Source organism: Clarias gariepinus, chromosome 17 (genome assembly GCF_024256425.1).
Source record: "Clarias gariepinus isolate MV-2021 ecotype Netherlands chromosome 17, CGAR_prim_01v2, whole genome shotgun sequence".
NCBI lineage: Eukaryota > Metazoa > Chordata > Actinopteri > Siluriformes > Clariidae > Clarias > Clarias gariepinus.
Genome location: NC_071116.1, coordinates 8,688,705 through 8,711,162, shown reverse-complemented (window position 1 = coordinate 8,711,162; position 22,458 = coordinate 8,688,705). Strand labels below are relative to the sequence as shown.

General features: G+C 37.7%; 1 protein-coding gene across 4 annotated transcripts in view; it reads right to left on the bottom strand.

The window, feature by feature from the left end:
* The window catches only part of LOC128545545 (cAMP-specific 3',5'-cyclic phosphodiesterase 4D-like), a 184,541-nt gene that overhangs the window by 44,945 nt on the left and 117,138 nt on the right, over positions 1–22,458 (bottom strand). Inside the window, exon 1 of one of the 4 annotated variants that reach the window (XM_053515925.1) lies at positions 12,456–13,553. The exons of the other annotated variants lie outside the window; for them this stretch is intronic. Coding sequence (XP_053371900.1) covers positions 12,456–12,541 — 86 coding nt within the window. The 5' untranslated portion in view covers positions 12,542–13,553. Of the gene's footprint in view, positions 1–12,455; positions 13,554–22,458 lie in introns of those variants that run through there. 4 annotated transcript variants of the gene reach the window in all.

Here is a 22,458-nt window from a genome sequence, read left to right as displayed (position 1 = left end):
TTGGTTTGATTTAAGTACGGAACCTACGCGGAAGTTTGTAATATCACCTGACAACGTAGAAATTAAACGAATGGACATGCGATGTGTTTACTGATGTGTTTACATGACTTCTTAATCTTCGACAGACATCGTTATAAACCATCTAACGTAACAAAGGTAAGCATAATATAGTTTTCCGACTACGTACACAGTTTGCAACTAGACAATCACCTTAATGCATTGTTTATTATAAACGGGCGATAAGGGATTATATAGAGACGGATGTACATAGAGAAGAAGCCATAACCATGTTCTATGAGAGTGTAAGTTAACTTACACTCCGCATTCATCGTGATTATTAGAAAAGGCGATCTGCAAAGAGTCATAGTAAAATAAATCACACTCACCGAGCCTGGTGAAGATAAAGCAGGAACACGAAGCGTTAGTACAGATCCGATTTTTAGGAGCAGCTTCCTAGTAAAGCCTGCTTTATATTGACCCGCGTTTATAAAGCAGTCTGGTGAAAAATGATTATCGCAAACATGAACGCATTTAGGTAAATCAGCGGGGACGTTAGCTTTAAAAACTAAATTCAGCCACTGCGTCCTCAGTGGCTCAGATACCTAACCCTAGGTAGGTACCCTAGGTCACTAACCCTAGGTAGTGAATGACGACTGCTGTGTTCGCTATTACACCCAACAACTGTACACAACACTCGCTTAGGCGTCATTTTGCTCCAGCGGCGAAAAAACAATGGCCGACAGCTTCTTCTCACTCGGGGCGGGTCTTTGCTAAAACACCAGTGTCAATCAACTTGTGTAGGAGCGGCCTCTGTCGGTTTGGCGTCACATCGACAGGCTTTTGCGATTGGCCTGATTTCAGAAGGGGGATGTTACTGTAATAAACGAAAAGAAAACCACTGGGCGGCTCTTTATCATCGTAGAGTGGTTGTGTACGCACTCTCCTAACACACAGTTCAGTCCAAACAGCTTAAAATAGTGCATGTAGTGCTGTATGACCCCTTTAAGTGTTTTTCCGACTCTAACAGGCTTTCTTCTAAGACTCTCCTGTTGGCTCCATCCATCTTACTATCAACTCTGACCAGCTTCCCTCCCCCTGCTAAAAAAAAGCCTCCCCAATCATGATGCTGCCACCACTATGCACAGTGTTAGTTTTCCACCACACATAAGAGAATTTCATGTCTGCCTAAACCACATTTCCTCAATACCCCTAACCAGTTAGGACACCTCTGGAGCTCTGCTACATTTTGGAGGAGATAAGAGTGTTTTCATATTTTAATTGATAAATAAAGTAGCTCTTCTTCCTAAATACTTTAAATACTTGATAAATAGCTCTTCTTTTTTCTCCTAAAGGAATTACCAAAATTCCATCATTCTGAGAACTTTTGCCCACTTAGGAGTGATTTCCTACTCTGAGACACTCAGTAAATACGGACTCAGAGCAACTTCTTGCACATGTTTACTGTGTCACTTGCACATGTTTGCGGTGTGCTTGCTGCAAACTGCCACTTGAGCTGTGGATCTCTAAAGCTCCTTCAGAGTTACCATGGTCCTCTTGGCTACTTCTGTGATTAATGCTCCTTTAGGTGGACGGTCATGTCTTGGTAAGTTTGCAGTTGTGCAATACTCTTTTCATTTTCGGATGATGGATTGAATAGTGCTCCCTGAGATGTTCAAAGCTAAAAGGACATTTTATTTATAAACTACTAGCATTAGTACCCATCAATGACAGAAAAAGAGTTTGAAAAGTTCAAGCTAAAAAATAAACTTATCAGTTTTAATGTAATTAGTGATATTATTATATTTTATTTATTTATTTATTTTATTTATTTTATTAAGTTGTACTTCTTTCATCATCAGCCAAATAAACTTTCTTTTAGGTAATTGGAGAGTAAATCGCAGATCAGAAGTCGGAAAAGTAGGCTCTATTAAGATTAAGTTTTGTTTCAAGATGACTCTGAAAATTCACGTACACAACTTCAGCACTGTTATTTCAGCAGTGAAAATATTAAGTACTCCCCATAAAAGTAGTTAGTTTAGCTTTTCTAATTAATATCTATTAATGCAGGTGTTTGTTTACATTGAGCAAGGGGCGTATTAGTATCTTAGTTTAAAGTAGATTAATGAATCCGGCACATACCTGTTCATAACATGGCTTTTACTCAGCATTTTGATTTGAGCACATAACGCTGCGCATTAGAAAGGGTATTTTACTGCTGCGGTTATGTTTGCTCCAAAAACTTCCAAAACTTCTTTTATCTCATAGTGCCGCTTCACATTACTGAGGAGCCATTTCCACATGTTTCCGACACTAGAGGAGTTCCCGAGTTGCCAGCGTTTCAAATGTGAAGCAGGCAGTCCGATCACGGTAGTTTTTATTATCATAATTGTGTTCTGTTATTCTGTACAGTCAGAAGTCCCAGTTTGACTTGAACTTGTGATATCAACAATGTGCCTAAATTCACAGTTAGAGGACACAAAAAGCTGTTCGTCTATAGGCAACCTAAATCAGAGGTGCTGAGGTAGTGAACTGAACTATGGGAAATTGCTAAGTGTTCCATTTATGTTCTGTTTGTTTGTTTAGTTTAGAACACTAATAATTATGTTATGAAAGTGAAGTTATGTCATATGAAGTCATATGAAGTTATGAAAATGCTGTGGAAAATGTCCAGCAATTTTTACATTTCAAAAATACAAGGATGAAAGTCACATAATTAATCCATCATTAAAGGAAAAACAACAAATTAAAGAATAAAAACAAAAAAGTATTTTATAGTAAGATGTTATTTCACCATCAGCACCTTTCTTTCACGAAATATTGTCCCATTTGGTGTTTGGATAATGATTATGATATTAAAAACTAATATGTTGCACTCAGATCTCTAGGTGAATTCGGTTCCGATCTGTTGAATGTGAAGGTCAACCCAATCGATTTACATCATTTTTATATCCTTGGTTAAGGGACAAAAAGGTTATAAATGTTTTTATTATAGAATTAGAAATAACTAGTAAAAACAACTTTAGAGATTTCTTGATATGTTCTGACTCTTAAATATTACAGGACAAGTGAACCCACAGCACGTCTACAAAATGTTTCCAAAGCATAACAGAGCCACTGGTTCTGACTTTGTCACCCAGTGTATTTACATACATTTAAGATGCTTATTGGTAAACAGAGGATCTCTTATGGTATATTGTTGTGGTCAAAGCAGAAGGATACCACTACTGTCAACTCACACATGCGGGAAGTTTTCCCATCCAGTTGCAGGTTTAATTAATCTATGCCATGCGGACGATCACCTGATGTGGTAGCTTCTGTGCAATCGACTGCAGTAATAATCACCACCACGGGCGACTGTAAGATCTTCCAAGCCTGCCTACTGAGCAATGCTCAAAGCCTGCACCATATCCACTGCAGACTACACATAAGGAAAGTTGTGTGTCTGATGAAAGGTCACTGAAAACTTTCCTGGAAAATATTGTTCAAGCCTGCTTTTGGTGATATTCAAGGTGAATCTTCTTATAGGAGTGCTTTCTTCTTTAGGAGCTTAGCTAAATTAAATAATTCAGTTAGTACGTCAGTTTAATAATTGTTAGGCTTTATTTATATTTAACCTAAAATTATTGCAGCTCTACAGGGGTACCAAATCTAGTGCAGCATAGAGCAGTGGGTATTTAATCTACCACCATCATTTCCTGTAGCCCAAGCTGCATCTGGGAATATGTATTCTTAAAACAACTTTCCCAGATGGAAACATTTGTGGAGTTTCCCAAGGGCTTGGTCTTCTTCAGCAAACAGAGACACAATGGCCCCCATTCTGGGAAGAAAAAGAGGTAACAATGGGCTAAAGGGAATTTTGATCAAATATAAACAGACTCTGTGTCTCATTAAGAGACAAGAGACAACAAATTTCCCCCTGTAATAAGAGTGAATTAGGGAGCTATACTAGGATTCTCTGGTCTTTGCTTACATTGACAGCATTTATTAAGGAGTTTAATAAGTAGTTGTATCCTTCTCCCTGACAAAATTAAATGCATATAACCATTGATATGGTGAGTAATGAAACATGGTAAGTTCATTCCTTAAAATCCCCAAAGAGTTGGTGACGATATCGTGAAATATTTATTTTGACACAGCTATGCATTTCTATGGCATTGATAATTTGAGCATGGGTTGAAAGCATGCAGGCGTTCAGCAGGGTGTTCCCGTCAGCATTATAGTGACTAATCGGGAGTGGCCCAATTAGAAAAGCCCCTGCACGTGCCTGAGGTAATGGCTTTAGACTTTTTTCTGATGCTGTTGAAGGGAAAGTGCATCAACGTGATGCTAAATCTAATTCCCTGTGGCATCACTGATCCAAGACTGGGTGAATTACTGGGACAGCCTCGTGTACGTACACAAGGATCCCACTGGTGATGTCATAGGAAGTTCCCTGACTGAGTGGCAAGTCTACGAGCATGGCAGATGTCATTAAGCCTTGTGGTTACCTTTATATGCAACAGAAAGACTATTGTGGAGTAAAAGTGTTTTTCTTTCAACTTCATGTGCACATTCTTTCCAGAATGTACAATGTTCAAACAGTGAATCACAGGGAAATTTTGGATTTAAAAATGTAGGCTACACCAAAAGTGATATTAACTTTAATGATTCATTCAGGACTTGTGCCATTCATACCCTTCTCCGCACTTCAAACCAAGCAAGCGTTCTGCCTTTTTACACATTTCTAGTTCATAAATTCAAGTTCATAAATGAAAAATTATTACATTTAATTATTTCAGACATGTACACCTGGGATCTGGGATTTCTTTAGGATTCACAGAGAAATAAACGTCATCGTCCATATGTTGTACGGAATAAGAAGCAAACATTCCTGCCTGTAACACATTAACAAGTAACGGTCTAGCAGACATGAAAGCACTGCTAAACTCATTAGCTACGATGTTTTGGCGAGACCTTTGTGAATTTAACACAGTAATGGTTTATTCCATTACCTGGGGCTGGAAACAATGCTTACGTCATAAGGAAATCGGGGCTGCGAAATTCTCCACAATTTGACGTTATGCTTCATGGGGGGAAAAAAAACTGAGCACTGCTGACAAAAGCTGTCCTTCAAGAGAAGGGCATGTGCAATTTAAGTCTTCTGTGAAATGAACTGAATGCATTCCTCAGAAAAAGCTTGGCATTGCAAAAAAAGAACAAGATCCTCCTCACTGGGCTGTAATGCAGGCACACTGAGGACATTTCAGCCTGGCTGAACAGTCAATGTCAGGGTGTCGGGTGCAAACATCAGTCCAACAGGACCACAGCATGACAATTTTCATTCTTTTTGCACTGATTTAAAGCCTAAGGCCTTAATAGTTATACAGCTGGTAAGTTAGGATCAGGGTTGTTAAATAGCTGTGAGGGCCTGAAGAACTACATGGCTATATTGATTATACCTGTATAGTAAACAAATTTAGCAATGAGTGCTAGCAATTATACACTTTTATACAATATTTATTATTATACAATATTATATATAGTAAGTAATGCAAAATGGGCATAACTTTTCTATTAACTGATATAATTCGCTCAAATTGCACATGTTGGTGAAGAAACTCTTCCTTTATACAAAGCTTACCACAGTCCCCATTACAAGCGATGCATTTGCACCATGGTTGAACCAACTCTTAAATCTTTTTTGAAAATCCATTTTGGTGATGTAGATCTCCCACTGTGCTACAGAATGTTTATTGAGATTTCATCATTGATAAGGGCCATGTGCATAAATGGATGAAGAAGTTTAAAGAAGGGGATCCAGCATTAAAGACAAACCACCTGCGACAAAGGGGACTTTTATATAGAATTTAAAAGTTGGGGTCAATAATGGCGCAAATTGGTCGCTTGTGATGGAGACCATGCTGAGACAATTTTAATGACCTGTGTCAGGCAAATAAAAAGTTATGCCCACTTTTGCGTTGCCCACTTCAGTATAGCCCTTGTATTTAGTACATGTAATTTAGAGTGGTGTACGATATCTGTTATTACTAGAGGGTAAACTTAATTGCAACAAGTAACCTGGGTAAAAGATGAATATCTTATTTAAAAAGAAATAAATTAATAAACTTGCCAAATTAAACTTGACATTTATTTTAGTTGTTATTTATGATCCACACAGACAACTTTGTGGCTAAGAGTACAAGAGAGAGTATTCTCTCTTTAAGTAAGTTGCAATGAAATGCACTTCAAGCTTCATACACAGCCCCGAACACTTGCTGATTTAAGTTGTGTCTGCCGTTTAAGCGAAATGAAATAATAGTCTTTTGAAAACCTTTCCTACATGCTTCAGCCTAATTCTAAAGTGCAGCACGTGAGACAGGCAGCATTCAGGAGGGCAAGGAGCCACCGCAGTGATGTGGCACTGCTACCCAACCACAACACCCTCCTGTCCCCTCCACTTCCACCCAAAACCCAAGCTATTAAACTATCCAAAGGCCAACACTGACGCACACACAAGCCACAGGACAACGTGCTTAAAGACCGCCAACCAACCTTGGATAAAAACAACTTATAGCTTTTTTTAATATAAATAACAGTTTTGTGTTTTTCAGTGGCTTTGCAGATTGGAGGGTGTACATGTTTGGAAAAGGCAGCTTCCTAGCTTTAGTGTCTCAACCAAATTTAACACATTTACAGATCTAAGCAGTATCACCAAATGAAATTCAGAAATTGTAATTCCGACTGACTTAACACAACACTATCTAATCAAACACGTCAAATTCTCAAATCTGATTTGCCTTATCGGGTTCTATAAAAGCAAAGTTTATATTAATGCCCTCATCACCACACTCCAACAACAACTGGACTACAAATGTATTATTTAACAAGGAAAAGCTTGTAGTAAAGCTGGAGCTTTCAGTAAGGCTACATTTATTTGACATTTATGAAAAGGCATCTTAAGTGTCAGCACTTTGTAAAAACCAATATGTTTTCCATTATGGAAAAGTCTACAGCAACAATATTTAGGTACTTTCTCTAATACTGTAAAAAGTTAATATATGGTAGTTAAACAGATCTGATATAAATTTTACTTTGATTGAATTTATCTCCAAAGACAATAATATTATATGGTCCAATCCTGTCAGCAAACAACAGACAAGAGACAGTCACCATTACTAGGAAATCTGCTTTGTCGATCACAGAGAAATGATGGGATCAACTAACAGAAATTTTATACTCTTCCTTTCCTCAGCATTCTTTTAGGTGACTGACCACGAGAGACAATCCATCAAATTCATACTATTCATTACATGAATATTTTAAAAATAATAACCACATGATAGAGTATTGAAATATGGTTAAATAAGTCTTTCCCGTCTGATGTCATATTGGCCACATTAATTGGCCAAACTTTTGGTTAATAAACTGGGGAAATTAGGGGTTATGAGTTTAACAAGAGCACGGTGTTGGCATTTGCACATCATACATGTGAGGTAGAACATATAGACAAGTGACACATTATGCTTTGTGGGCATTACATGAGTATTTTTTTTTGCACTCTCTTGTCGGTTAGAAGAAAGATTAGCAGTAGGTTATCTGAATGAAACATTTCTACCCTGATGGGACAGGTCTCTGTCAGGATGATTCCACCTTTAAATAAACTATCAACTACTCACTAAATAGTTTGATAAAAATGAAAAACACCCATGGGATATTATGTTTATTCCATCAGTACGGTTTCAGAGACTTCAATCAGTATCTAGATGCACAAATGCTGTTCTGATGAATCATTGAATCCCACCACAAGCCATTTTTCCAGGCAGCTGCAGATCCTGCACTAATTTAGCATGGTATGCGGGATATAAGTGTTCGAAGTGTGTTCAAAGCACTGCTTTGCTGTAGACAGTGTTCATATCATTCACGCAGATTCTCAACACTGATTCCCAAAACAAATGTTGCTGCTGCAGACTCCTGCAAAAGGAGACGATTTGTTTGCGTAATGCAGGCACAGTTCTTGTCGGATCTTCACAGTTGAACAGACTCCTTTAACATTCCCTACAAGTAACCATCAGCCGATGTAAGATCGGGGGAATGGGACAGATATGGGAAGGAGCTATTCTGCCACCTTTTGTAAACTTGGTCCATATTCATGACCACTTCCATATGAGAGGAAATAATACTCAAATATGAATACTTTTTCCTCCATCGAGAGACCCATTTCCAACAACTAATGCACAACACAACTTCTTTTCACTACTGGGAACAAGTGTGTCGGGAGCTATTCCCCGTTGACAAAGGCAAATGCACGTCCGAGATGTATGAGTTTTAGTACTGTATATTTTGCCGTATACCTTATCTACTGTGTGCAAGTCTAAACACTAAAACTAACTGGTTTATTTAAGACAGACCTGGTGTCATAATCCTAATGATAAAATCCCCAGAAAGTTTGTCTGTTTTACCATTACCTTAATTTAGCATTCGCCTTAGGGCTTTGTACTTTTGCTGTTCAGTTCGTCTGGTCCTCACTGTTTAATATTAAATGTGCATTAAGGTATTTGTAAGAATTAGTTTTCATAATTACTTAATTATTGTAAAACACATTTCATACACACTGTACCTTTTTAATATGAAGGAGTGGAAGTGCAAAGAAAAAACCCAGGCAGAATTGATGCCTGGACTTGCACACAGCCTTGATGATGGGAGGGAATACCAAAGCATACAGACCTCCGGCTATAGAATGACTCATTTTACTACACTGGAAAAAGAATGTGAGCAAAATTCTGAATAAAACAAACATAAGTAAGGACATGTCTGGTTCAGTTAGGGATGTGATCATAAAAATCCTGAAGGGCGACAAATATCAGAGCTATCGTTGATTTTAGAATAAAGAAAGACCCATTGTTCCTAAACTGGGGATATTCTGGCTGGGATACCAGCGCAACCTCATACTTTAACAGTCATAGTTATACACATACCCACACCCATCAACAACACACACACACACACACACACACACACACCTGTTTTGGCTACCTTTAGGCACTCAACACTAGTCTTTGCATGCTGTGTTTTATGTCACAGCCCGACAAAGGTTTGAGCAGAATGACGTTGCAGTGTAGTAAGAAATAACAGAGTCCATTCTTGTGTTGGGTGTTGCTTAATCCTTCATTATTGCCCAAAATCCTTACAGTATTTGATTAGGCCCATTAGAGCCAACAGATGGGATTTAGAGAATAAAAATGTTGCTAAAACTAGATACGCTGACATATTTATGTATTAAAGGACACGGTGAAACCGGATGCCTAAAATAATTCTAAATATTAGGGGATGAGCTAAAAAATGCTTGTCCTCTTAATTACCCTCTATTGATTTTTCATTATAGCAATTTACCTACCACACAAATCATAATAATGATTTTTTCTTCTGCTCCTTTTTCTGCAGCTCACCAGGAACTCACATAAAAAGTGTTCTTACTCATTTACACTCATTCATAGTCTATCTTAGAGTGGAGATGGTCTATCTGAATTGTAATTCAATATATATGTTGTTTTTGTATCTTTAGGCTGCTTCTAGCAAGGGGTCGCCAGAGTAGACCATCCGGTCCAAACATACAAGCTTGGCACAGGTTTTACGCCGGATGCCCTTCCTGACGCAACACTCCCATTTTATCTGGGTTTGGGATCGGCATTGCATCTAGTGGCTAGGGTTTGGGCACAAGCTGGGGATCGAACCCGGGCCTTCCGCATAGCAGGTGAAACAATAAATAACAATATTAAACATTGTCACAAAGCAGATTAAAAGTTTAACTGAATAGTGTGATTGAGTCACTGCTGATCCACAGCTCCATACTACAGACACACATTTATATTAATGATTTTATATTGATAATGTTCAATGATACAGTATATCCTATGAGATGAGGTTCCTGCTTCAGAAAGCTAAGAACCTTTATCCAAAAGAACTATGAAATGTAAACCACAAATGTAAATGGCATGTTTTTTTTTTAGGTTTTTGTCATGACAGATTAAGAACGTTTGGATTATTTCACCATATTTCTTTCTGTAATGTTAAAAGCTAAGAACTCTCGCACCATATTGCAAACACGTGCTCTCGATTGTTAAACAACTTAATTCTGTTAAAATTCTTTTTTAACCACTGTTTGACTAACTAAGTTTATGACAAAAAATTTGTTATCTAGGCTCTTGTTTAAACTTGCAGTACTTCACAGTGGTGCTACAACCTCATTTAAACAATACGGCATAAGCAAGAGTGGAGTATACTGTACGTCAGACTCATGTCTACAGGAAATCACAGCCTTGTAGATGTGTGTGCGATATTGCTTTTTTATACAACAGTAACGAATGCTGATATAGAGCATAACAGCACTGAGACATTTAACTATGTGTGTCACCCTATGTCCCCGATATTCAAACAAATGTTAATTACACTAACTGTTGGTCACCAGAATAGGTGAAAGTAGGTTGATACAGTCTGCAGTACTGCAAAGAGGGGAGAGCAGCTGCCTGAAAAAATCCACATTTAAAACTAGTCCCAGAATCACTTTCAGCAGAAAAACACATCTGATAACGTCTTTGATGTCCTTATTTCCAACACTTTGTATACTTTATAACTGCTTCTAAGTTGTTATGAATTGCATTTAACCCATCCATGTTGTTCAGTGCATGGATAATGTGAGCTACAAAGTCCTAACACAAGGCTGAATCTCAAAATTCCTCTGATCAAGGGTACTACTTGGTGTATGGAACAAGGGATGGTACACTCTACATAGCACACTAGCTTTCCATTTAACACTATTTAAAATTCAACTTCAGAACCTGTAAGTTAACATAGCTAATATTCTAAAGCGGAATAAGTGAAAATATAAAGTACATCTTGTAGGATTCTCAGAACTGTACAACACCGCTCCCCTTTTATGTGAAAATGCTTAAATATGACAGTTACATAAAAAAGAAGTGACATTTATGACAAAATATGGCCAAATGTTATATTTCTTTGATTTGCTACTGGAAATAGGTCCCACTCACTTTACAACTCATACTGTTTTTACGTAGATACTGTATAAAAAAATCCTAAGAAAGGTACATCCGGTAAAAATGGTGTCCCTTTTAGCTATATTTTAAGCCAAATGTTATATTCCTGAAAAATATATTGTCTGCCATGTCTGCTGACCATGCATGCTAAGACTACTGTAGATTTAAACAAAATATACATTTTTAATGGAATCATGAAACTTTCTGTACAGAAGTTTTTGTCCAAATATGCAATAAGCCACCACCTTTCATATGAAACCTCAGACTGAGCTTGACGCAATGGAGACATTTCATATAATCCTCCCAGCATGAAGAAACCAGGTAAAGACAAGGACTGTATCTGCTGGCTTTTGCTTATTACACCAAGCAGCAGGATGTGGATGCATCAAGTTTAACTCCACCCTGCAGTGTGTAAATAGTGTCTACACTAACAGCAGCTTCACACATGCCAGAAATCATTAATGACACATTTAATTCTCCTGCAATTAATTGGTTGTTCTTCATATCATAGATTTATTACTGTAAGGGTTTTGCAGACTCATAAACTCATGAAAGAAACGCTTCTAGTGACGACATCATGCTTTCCCAGCAACTCTTTGGAAAGTGCTTTAGGTATGGGTGGAAATGTATAGCTAATACGCTAAGTGCTTGGCTTTGTTGAAAGTCATGTGTCATGCGGCTGACTCTGGTTTGCCTCCCTTCTTTTGTTTGTCTAGTCTTAAAGAAGGCAAACACAACAGATCCTTCAACAAGTGTACAAGGTTACACTGTACTTCATGTACACCTGTCAAGCGCCATCAATGTACGTCACGGTCTTGGTGGTGGCAGGACGTAAGTCTTGTAACCTCAGCAAGCAACGCCTGTTGTCTTTGATTCATTGAGCTTTCTGTGTTTAACATAAACAGTCTATTTTCTTTCTATGGTGAAGTATTAAGAGTTTTGCCGCTCATACGAAGTCGCTGTGACTGAAGTCACTGAAATGTTAGAATGAGATCATGAGCAGAAGGTAGTGTATTTCTGAGAAAATTCTGAAAGCACAGACATTTTTTAATTAGGTTACGGAATGCTCGGTTTGACCAAACCTCCTAAAGTAAGTCCATTGTTGTCATAGTGCAGTTCATACCAGACAACACATTCCAGGCTAATGATGAATCAAGTAGGGTTGATTCCTCTTAATATTTAAACTGAATCTAGGCCTTTCAATATTCATTAGCATTACTAAAGCACAGTGAATTAACATTGTTTTAAAAGATGTGCCCCCCCGACAATGATTTGTATTACAAATCTCCAGGTAGACACCAGACAAATGTCCGTGTATGGTGTCTAGACAGGGTTGTGTGGGGTTATGATCTGCATTACATCTGCTGCTTGTACCCATGTTTGTTTTATTTTTCATAAGATATCAATACAGAGTCTAACACTCACCATATCCACGAATGCCTTCTGAGTGGGAAATTATTGACTTGCATCATTTTCTGATCCCGTCTTGTGTAACTACAGCCAGTCTTCATTTAAGCCAAAGTAAGATAATAGAAAAAAAATTACAAAATAAAAAATCCCTCAAACAGATCTAGAGAATGTCATTGTTCCCACTCCTTACATACTTTTTCTTAAATCCTTTTCAAAGACATAGTCCTAAATTAACTCCATAAGAAAGTTGTAAGGCAAAAGAAATAACCATGTCCACACATAAGAATGTAAATTCCAAAAAAAAAAAAAAAAAGATGCTAAAAGAAAACCAGCCAGGAGACCCACATAAAAGTGAGTCCAAACCAAAAGCAAAGCATGTTAAAGGAGTCATCACTTTCTTGCTTTTTTGCACAGAATTCGCAGAGAAAAAATGTCACTGTCATCCCATTGTGAAGTCTCAGCACTGCCCTTCAATATTCTCATATGCTGTTGTATTTCTGTCCAAATGAATTGTGTCATTTTCAACTGGAAGCTGCATGCCCGTGCATCCAGGAAGCCTCGGGAAGCACAAAGTTCCTTTGTCTATGCCGTCCTGCAATGCGCTGGGATGCCATAGAGCAAAACAACAGGGCAGGTCCCACTCACACAACCCTCAAGCAGTGAAAATGCATCAAGAGTAAACGGAGTCTGCCTGCTCCACTCATGTACAGCACAGCGTTAGCTATTGATCCTCTTAGCGCAGACAGCTCTGATTAATTCAGCCCTGTTTGCTAAAGGATGGGAGCCTTAGGGAAGACAGAGGAAAGCAGCAAGACCGAAGAAGAAAAGGGGAGGGGGATGTGTCATCTCAAGGCTGCGTGTGTTGTCTTGTCCTCTTGGAAGCCCATGTGTTCTGTCTCTCATGCCCGGTATGACTGCAGAGCTTGTGAGCTTTGTGTGCGCAGACACACAAAGCGCTTTCTTTCTCACCTCCTAGCACGTGTTAAACCAACATACTCTAACTCATCCTACGAGAAACCTCCCAGCACTCTGCCCTTCCTTCACGCCAAACCGGCCAATCCTAACTCCACTCACTCTGTTAGAGCTGTGCTGCAGAGCCGGCTCTAGGCTGCAGTGTGTTTAGGTTTATGTGTGTGAGTGTGTGCGTGTGTGTGTCTGGGAAAGACTGTGTGACTGGATGTCTGAGTGTAAACGTCAAGGGGCCCCATGAGGGAGGTTCTGGCAGGCCGACGTTACAGAGCAGCTAACAGCTTAACAGTTAGAAAAGGCTGTTTTTGTCAGGAAATCTGGTTAAAAAAAGAAGACAAAGGACATGGGTCATGAAAGGCAGACCTAACAAAAACAACGAATCCCCAGTTAAAGAATTCTCCTAACAAAGCAAAAACAAACCAGCACTGCTGACTATATAGAAATGGGATAATCCTTGAATCAGTCCACAATCCCACTGAACTACGGTATATTACTGTATAAATTATTAGTGAAAGATATTTATGTAAATCAGCAATCCCTCAGGGAGCACAGACATGCTTTTCTCATGCAATTAAGACATAAAAATTGTAACCAGGGCAGCAGACCATAGTGGTAAGCAAGGGTTCGATTCCAACCACTGGTCTGTGGGCATGGAGTTTGCATGTTCTCCCCACGCCTGGTGGGTTTCCACCTGGTGCTCCGGTTTTCTCCTAGAGTCCAAAGACATGCAGACTAGGCTATTAGGCATTCCCAAATCACCTCTTGTATGTGAATAAGTGTGTGCATGTGCACGTACGCGCACTCTGCGATGTATTGGCACCCTGTACAGGATGTACCCCGCCTCAAGCCCGAAGTGTACCGTGATAGGCTCTAGGCCTCCCGCAACCCTGTACAGGATAAAATGAAAATGAATGAAAATTTGACTTTGGTGTCATCAAAGAATTAGATTTCATGATGGCAGGGACCAACTATGAATATTTTCAAAGTATGTTTACTCATGTAAATACCTGAAATGATAGCTTGTTTACGCAGGTATGAACACACAACCACAGCTCTCAGACTGTCTGAGAAAAGTCTGACAAGATGCTCGGGCCAGTTTCCCAATGAACGAAAAAGTATCTCAAAGTCTCTTAAAGATAGTCTTTTTCTGACCAATAAATAAAAGTGGCTTCAAAATACGATTTCGTCCCTGTCCCTTCTACCATATCATGACGGTGTGCCCTTTGACATGGGGCATGTTGAGGCAATGGAAAGAGATTTAAAACTGGGCTATAAAAAAAATCCTTTGGCTTCAGACAAAGAACAACAGTTTTGCTTGACTACCAAATATATATCACATGATGACAGCATGGATTATGGATGTTATGTTGGCAAAGCAAACGTGATACAAGCAGACAATTCACGCTAGATGAATCATCAGTTGATTTATATAGTAATACGAGTACCAAGGCAGTCACTGCACTCAAGCATTTTAAATATCTCTCAACCTCCTGACTGACAACAAATACTGCGATGCCACAGGAGAAGAAGACAGGATGTCATCCCAGCCCTGTTTTCACACTTTATGAAAAGAAAGAAGTCATACTGTGTTTAGAGCAAAACAAAGTTAGATACTGTATCCTTGGTTCTGGTTAGATCTTTACCATTATAATGTGAGACCCCATTGTAAGTTGTGCTTGGCGTTACTGGCAGTAAAACAATAACAACATAAAAGCAAAATAAGTAATTTAAAAGCTTCTTGATGAATATAAATGGTACTGATAGGACGGAGTGGAGTACAGATAGTCAGGATACACACACCTAGCTTAACTATTTGTTGACATCATTTTCTATTAATTTAATAACCTCACATACTTTTTATTGCCTAAATGTTACATTTAATGTTTGCAGTTATTCCCTCACCAGCCTCTTTTAAAGGTCCCATATTATACTATTATTTCAACAAGTTAACACAGGTCTCAGAAATCTTTTAAAGCCTGTCTGTTAATTCTTCGGCTAAAATACAAACTGGGGGGTGGGATCTTCTTATGTGAGGTCACATAAACGACAGTATTGCATTACCGAATGACAGTGGTTCGTAGTATTTGAAGCGGGAATTTCGCCACCTGGTGACTATTATAAATAATTGTATACCTTGCCTTTTCTTCGAGACGCGTCTAATAACGTAACAGGTGTTTGAAATTAGAAGCAGAGCTGGTTGCAGACGGCAACGAAAAAACAGACCATAGCCCTACATTCACAGTCAGAAGCAGAGAGAGAGAGTAAGAGTGAGAATTTTTTTTAACTATAAAAAAGGCAACTGTGAATACAAGCACTAATTTTATCCTTGTCATCTTATGTAATTTATCCTTAGTCAATTTACATTAAATATTTGTTTTACTCAGGTACACAAGTAAATGGAGGACTTTTACTTACTGTAAATAACATTTGTTCTAAGGAATCTCGACTATCACTCGACACAAGATTTCTGTTCTTTGACTACCTCTGCACTAGCTTCAAGACGGAGACATGCTACATTCAATTCAGGAAGAAAAAAGAAAAAAAGCATTATTTCTATGATGTTTACTATCATCTATCATTTAAAACGTTTAAAATGTTCACTATTATGTTTACACACTTGTGAAAGTGTCGCCGTGTTGGAGGTCCTTATCTAATGTGTACCAATGATTCTGTGTTTCCTTATGAACATCTTTGTGCCCTTAGCCACCGGGCTTAAATGTCAGAGTGGCTTTCCTGCAGGCGACTGAGCGAGAAAGCAAAAAACTGATGCCCGGAGTCACCTAAGATCACAACGAACATAGTAATGATGCACTTAAAAGTCTTTACTCCATAGCATTACATCCAGCATCTTATGCTTAGCTGTCAAGATGTATTGTAAAACTAGAAAAAAGTTCATATTTGGTTAACAAGTCCAAGGAATTTCTACAAAGGGGTTTGTATAATTCCCAGTAATACCTAAAAAGACGTTACCGAGCACTTTTATGTGAGTTCAATTATCAATGAGGTCTTATTGTTCAATAGACACCATATTGAGGAGATCGAATTCTTATACATGTTATCAGGTTGCTTGTAGAAGTTAAATCACCTAACATGTTGTTAATATGTTAACATGTTGTGATAGGGTTACTGTATACAAGCAGAAATTTAGTTAGAGAAGAAGCTATCAGGCGTCCTGACTTTCACTTGTAGTCACTCTGGGGTGTAACGGAATAAGATAAGGTGGACAGCATTTCCTCCCAAAGGCCCACAGAGCTCTATCTCATCTTGCCCTGACGCCGAATGGCATGACCACGACTTCCCTATTACCACACTCTTGGCATCAAGTAACCTTGTTGATAACAAACTCCAAACATATACACAGCAAATGAATTCTACAACGCCTGCATATTGCCATTTTTTTGTTTGTTTGTTTTTTGCTTGTTTTTTGTTTTGGCAAGATCTATCCAAAAGCTTTTTAACATTACTTACGGTTATTGAGATGATCATTATGGCAACTCAGAGTGTTCTACTTAAGAATTTTCTCATAGTTTTAATCAGCAGTGTTTATAGAAAGTGCACAAAAACATTCCTTATTTTACCTAACCAGTGTTTAAGGCATTTTATTCTACATAGTGCAAGTATTTTTAAACTTATTTTGTGCAATTATTGTGTGTTGTTGAACACTTTAGGCCATGTCCCGAATGGTATCATAAGCCCTTCTTTAGCAGGCTGGTGAGCTCAACACAGTGTGAACACATGATAAACCCTTTAGGTTTTTAAATAGGGAATGGAATATTAGAAAAACTAATAGACAGAAGATAAATGACAATAAAAATTAAATATTTAATAGCACAAAAGTTGGTATGGTCATAAAAAACCTTCAAGAGAATTTAGTGATCATTGGTGGAAACAGAATAGACATTATGCATAATTAGTAGACGTGTTGCACTTTAGGTTAAAGGTGCTGATTCGTTAATTTATTTATTTATTTACTCTCCCAAGAGCATTTGTCGACCGTATAAATCTGAGAGCTAACTGCTGCAAAAGTAAACATGCATAGTTTTCTCACTATGAGAGAAGTATTATAAGAATAAAAACCTTTACTGTGCACTTTCACTGAGCTGCCACACTAGGTGAACATGAACGCTAATTTTCCACTTCTAATGAAATCATTGGAATAAAACAGAACAATGTATTATCTCAATCGGAACAGTCTGACCTGATCCGGTCTGCTCAGAATAAATTTTTAATTGAAACAGGGTGAGGGGTGTAAACCTGTGATAATCCATTTAGTAGGTAAATATTATACATGTAAACATTTAATCTGATTGTTTCTCGCTTATTAGAATAAATATATTCTTTCTGTGCATGTTCGCCCCCAAATGGCGGTAACATAAGATCACCTGGAGTTTCCAGGAAGGAAAATTTTGCTTCCATTCCTGATCGCTAAACTCCATGGGAACAACTCTCTCCCATCAGTCTTGGCTTCAGACTTTTAGCCACTGGGTCTCTGGCTGAGGAAGGGGCACTGATTGGTGCACCATTTCACACTTAGAAAAAGCATCTAACCAATCATAAATGAGACTAAATTCTTTGAACCAATTATAATGTAGAGGGTGGGAATTAACAGGAAAGATAAGAGGTCTAACCTGAACTCAAAGCTCGACAAAAACATTGCTTCTATTTCTTCAACTGTTATATATTCGGCAGATTACACGCTCCATGGCGGACAGAACCACTTTGTACATGTCAAAAAAAGGGTAGATTTTTATTAAATGCATTGAGCACATTAACACGCATCTTAATGGATCACGGTCCATGTAAACAGTTAATTTGGAATCTCTAATCAAAATGATTATAGTTGGACTGAAGAAAAATTGTCAGTGTACAAAGCTAATGAGGAACAGGAGATGAAAAATGAAAACAGTTGCTACACTGGTCTTGGCTCAAAGACCAGCTGAGCTGGTTTACACTAACTCCAACAATACCTGGCCACTTCCTGTGTTTTTTTTTTTCTTTTTTTTTTTTGTTATTGTTGTTGCCTGGTCTGTCTTTGTCATGTATTTAATAAATCAAATCTGTCCATATTGTTCTTGAGGTTGTCATGTGTCATGTTAGCCGTAAGCCTGAGACATGGACAGACATGAGCAGATGCACTGGATGACTCAACAGAGGGTGAAACAGAAAAATGCAGAACCATACAAACACCTTCTGTTAATCATTATCTATCTTTAGTTCTCTAGCTAAACATCATCAAATACAAACTTCTTTCACTTATTAGGTTTTTTTCACTTTGTTTACCCTCTACACTTTTCTCTGAGTGGCTGCAGATTCTTACAGTCCGCTTCTACCTGACCTTCTTGCAGATGACGCTGAATAAATCCGCCCTGGTGTATCACATACAATATATGTGATACACCCATGACACACTGCACTGACTGTCACTATTAAACAAAGAAGAAAACGGATTATAGAGTGTAATAAAAATATATTTTGTGCTGAGTCTTCAATGTAGCCTAAATGTTTTAGGTTTTAGAGTATGCAAGTGTACAACACAACTAGACCACCACGAATCCTGTTTAACCTGGCGATCTACTCAAAAGCAGCAGCAGAAGAGGTCATGTTGCTGTCAAGCCACTAGGTGTTAGTATGGAGCTCTAACAACACCGTTGCATCTGCTTTGTTATAATGCAAAGGAGATGCCAGGCAACACTATTTGTTCACACATGTATTATTGAATATTAAGAATAAACTTTTTATGGTAACATATAAATGGAATTGGGAAACATATGGTGTCATTACTATTTAGGTACACTGCTAAGTGTGTATTATGAAGCTTTGAAGACTGGTACTGTCATACAGTAAAACACACCTTTTTAATGTGACAGTTAATTTCTTTAAATTGCACAATTATCAACTAATTCATTACAAAGGATAAATATCAGTGAAACATTACTAGACACTTTTGTTACAGATTAACAAGAACAGTGTGTTATATAATATGGCCTTAAAGTAAATAAATACGGCAGCAGTCCAGAGTTACATAACAAGAGAGAAAGGATTGGAATGGACAACGGAGTGGTGTGTGTCTGTTGGCATGATTTAATATCATGGTGGGGACACCATGATAGAAATATCTAAAAGCTTTGCTGGTTTCCATAAGGAAATCTCTTCTTTTCTTCTTCTTTTGCCTATTTTCGTTTTTATTTACCAGCGAAACCCCTGAAGGTATTCTTTATGCTTTCGAAGTTAAGGTTAGAGTTTTTAAAGTGTACCTAGACACAACCTGTGTACGTGTGTGCGCGCGCGCATGTGTGGTGGGTGGTAAAGAGCTGTCCCCCACCATTCACGCTCACTGAAATGGGGAAATGTCAAGCGCTCCCAGTGCAGCTACACACTGGAGATGAAATAGAGGTCACATCTCAGCTCATACTGAGAGCTCGAATCCTGAGACCAGCCTCTCGCTGAGCTCACAAGTGATCACAATGCACTGCGACAGGCGCGTGAATACACCGCAGCATGCTCGAAACCAACATTAACACCAACAGCATGTTAAAGTAAAGGCAAATTATGTTCTTTTCGCTATTTAGCACTAACCTAGGGCAACATTCTTTTGGTTTTAAAGCCAAACAGATTTACAGTACATAAAGTTATGGCTTGCATTTTTCCATGCTGATGCTTATCACTTGTTAATATTAACTCTTTTATTGCATATTGCTAAAATCTGACCATTGATAATAGTGCTTATTAATTTTCAATACAGCTGCTATGACAGTAGCGGCAGCTGTATTAACTGCTTTTTATTATTTAGGTGATTGTTCGATCACATTACTTCTGTAGTAACAGATGGAACTGTTGCAATAATATTGGTGGTTTAGGAGCAATAAAATACCCTGTTTTGGTGTATAGATATTCTGAAACGAGATATAGGATAAGACACTACTGTTAAGATATAATCTGATGTTACATTGCTTGACCCATTTCTTCTGTGAAGTCATGCCACTGTGTCTATCTTTTGTCTCTTACACTCCCCCCACTTTCCCTCTGCATCTACACATAGACCCATATGACTAATTACAAAGTGTATGTATAAAATGTATTGATTAAAATACAGAGATGCCGAAACCAGATTTTTGGTCCACATCACCCCTCCCTCAAATACAGTGTAGAAATTACACTTACACCACAAAGAACACATGTGGCATCAGACATACTAACCACTAATGCATATTTAAGCATTTGGTATTGTTTATCCACTTCCTCAACTGCTCCTGTGTCCTGCTATGAATAATTAAATGCAGGCCAATAGAGCCACTTCACTTTGTTTTTTTGGCTATCATTGAATTAAAGGCAGATGGCAAAAGGGATGTTACTAGACATTCAAAATAACTGCTAGGGAATATACTGTTTCTATATATTACTGTGCAAAATTTCTGCTTTTCTTGTACAAACTTTGTTATTCGTGTTTATTTTATGATAGCACAAACAAATTCTGATTTCCAAACATACGTTTATCAGCAAAAAAATGTAATTAACAAAAATATCTTTATGCCAAAAAAGAATGCAGCAAATTATGTAAAAGACCACATTTCAGACAAAGGAAAAAAATGCTTCTGCATGCATGAAAAAGAAGCATGTGTGACAAAATCATCAGAAGGACTGTGTCTTGTTCTGCAGGATGTTCAGTAAAACTAAGCAGCTAATTTCCTTAGAAAACTGCACAAATTGTACCTAAGATTATATTTAAAATAAAGAGTTGTCATACCAACTATTGACATCTTTGCTCTACAGCAGGGTATGTAATTAACATTACAATAAAAACTCTGATTTGATAAACATACTATTATCATTTTTTAAGTATCCTAAATCCTTTTTTATCTTTACATCCCTACCATGTGTGTCAGGAATGTGTAAATTTCACTGAGGGCTGCATACCAGCACACTGACTGATGTGCACACACACTTCTTACCTGCTCATGCAGTCCTACCCTGACTACACACTCATAATAACACAATTCCCAAACCCAGCTTCATTAAGGACATTACCCTCCTAATGACGTTTTGCTTAAGGCTAACGACCCTATCAAGACCGTTTAAGACAAATCAGTGTCAGTGGGCCTCAGACATCAAAGATTGTTTAGTGAATACTACATCCCATGCATTTCTACTGCATTACATGCAATTTACAGCACAGCTCTACTGAATTCTCACTTCTAATTCATTAGAATTTCTGAAAGTGCTCTTAGTTACAGTTAGACGTAAGTTTGTTTGTTTGTTCCTGTAGGTATCATGGTATAAAATTAGTTAAAAAAGTTATTACATCAAGGTTTTCTTTATGTTTAACTTTCAGATAAAGTTGTGGGTCTCTGGATTTTAATAACCTTTATTTTAACTGTGAAATGAAAAAGTATGAATTTATTCTTCAATAAATGAAAATAAAATTCAAACAGTCAGGTTACAAACAACATCTCTTTAAAAATAATCTCACTGCACGCCATGTATTTAATTAAATAAACGAGACTGAAGTTTGAATTTATTTATAATGAACTGGAATCCATTATGAGTAAATTCAAACCAAATTCATAAATTTACAGATAACTTAAACTATTCTTCTTTTCTAATCATTTATTATTTAGTAATATTTTTCCAGGTCCATTGTGTAATTCTCTATGTTTGTCTATATACTGCTTTATTAGTCTGCTTGACTTTAAGTAAATAGTTTATAAGCTTTTTTCACACTAACAGTTTCACCCAAGACAGACCCTTTGCAGTTTAAAATCCTTGATCTATGTATACATAGCTGTGACTATAAAATATAAAATAATTCAAAATCGGAATGGAAGGTTTTCATCCAATAAAACACTGCAACCTTTGTTCTCTCCATATAAAATATAACTTTTTCGTTCCATAGCAATCAAAGATTATACTTTACTGCCTACAACACCGTTATTAAGCCTTGGTAATACTGTATCATTAGTCTTTAGCGAAAAGTGCTTCTTGAGCAATGCAATGAGCAGAGGATTGAGGCAGGTGTGTTCCTGCTTGTAGTATGGTCCTCTTGGTGTGGACC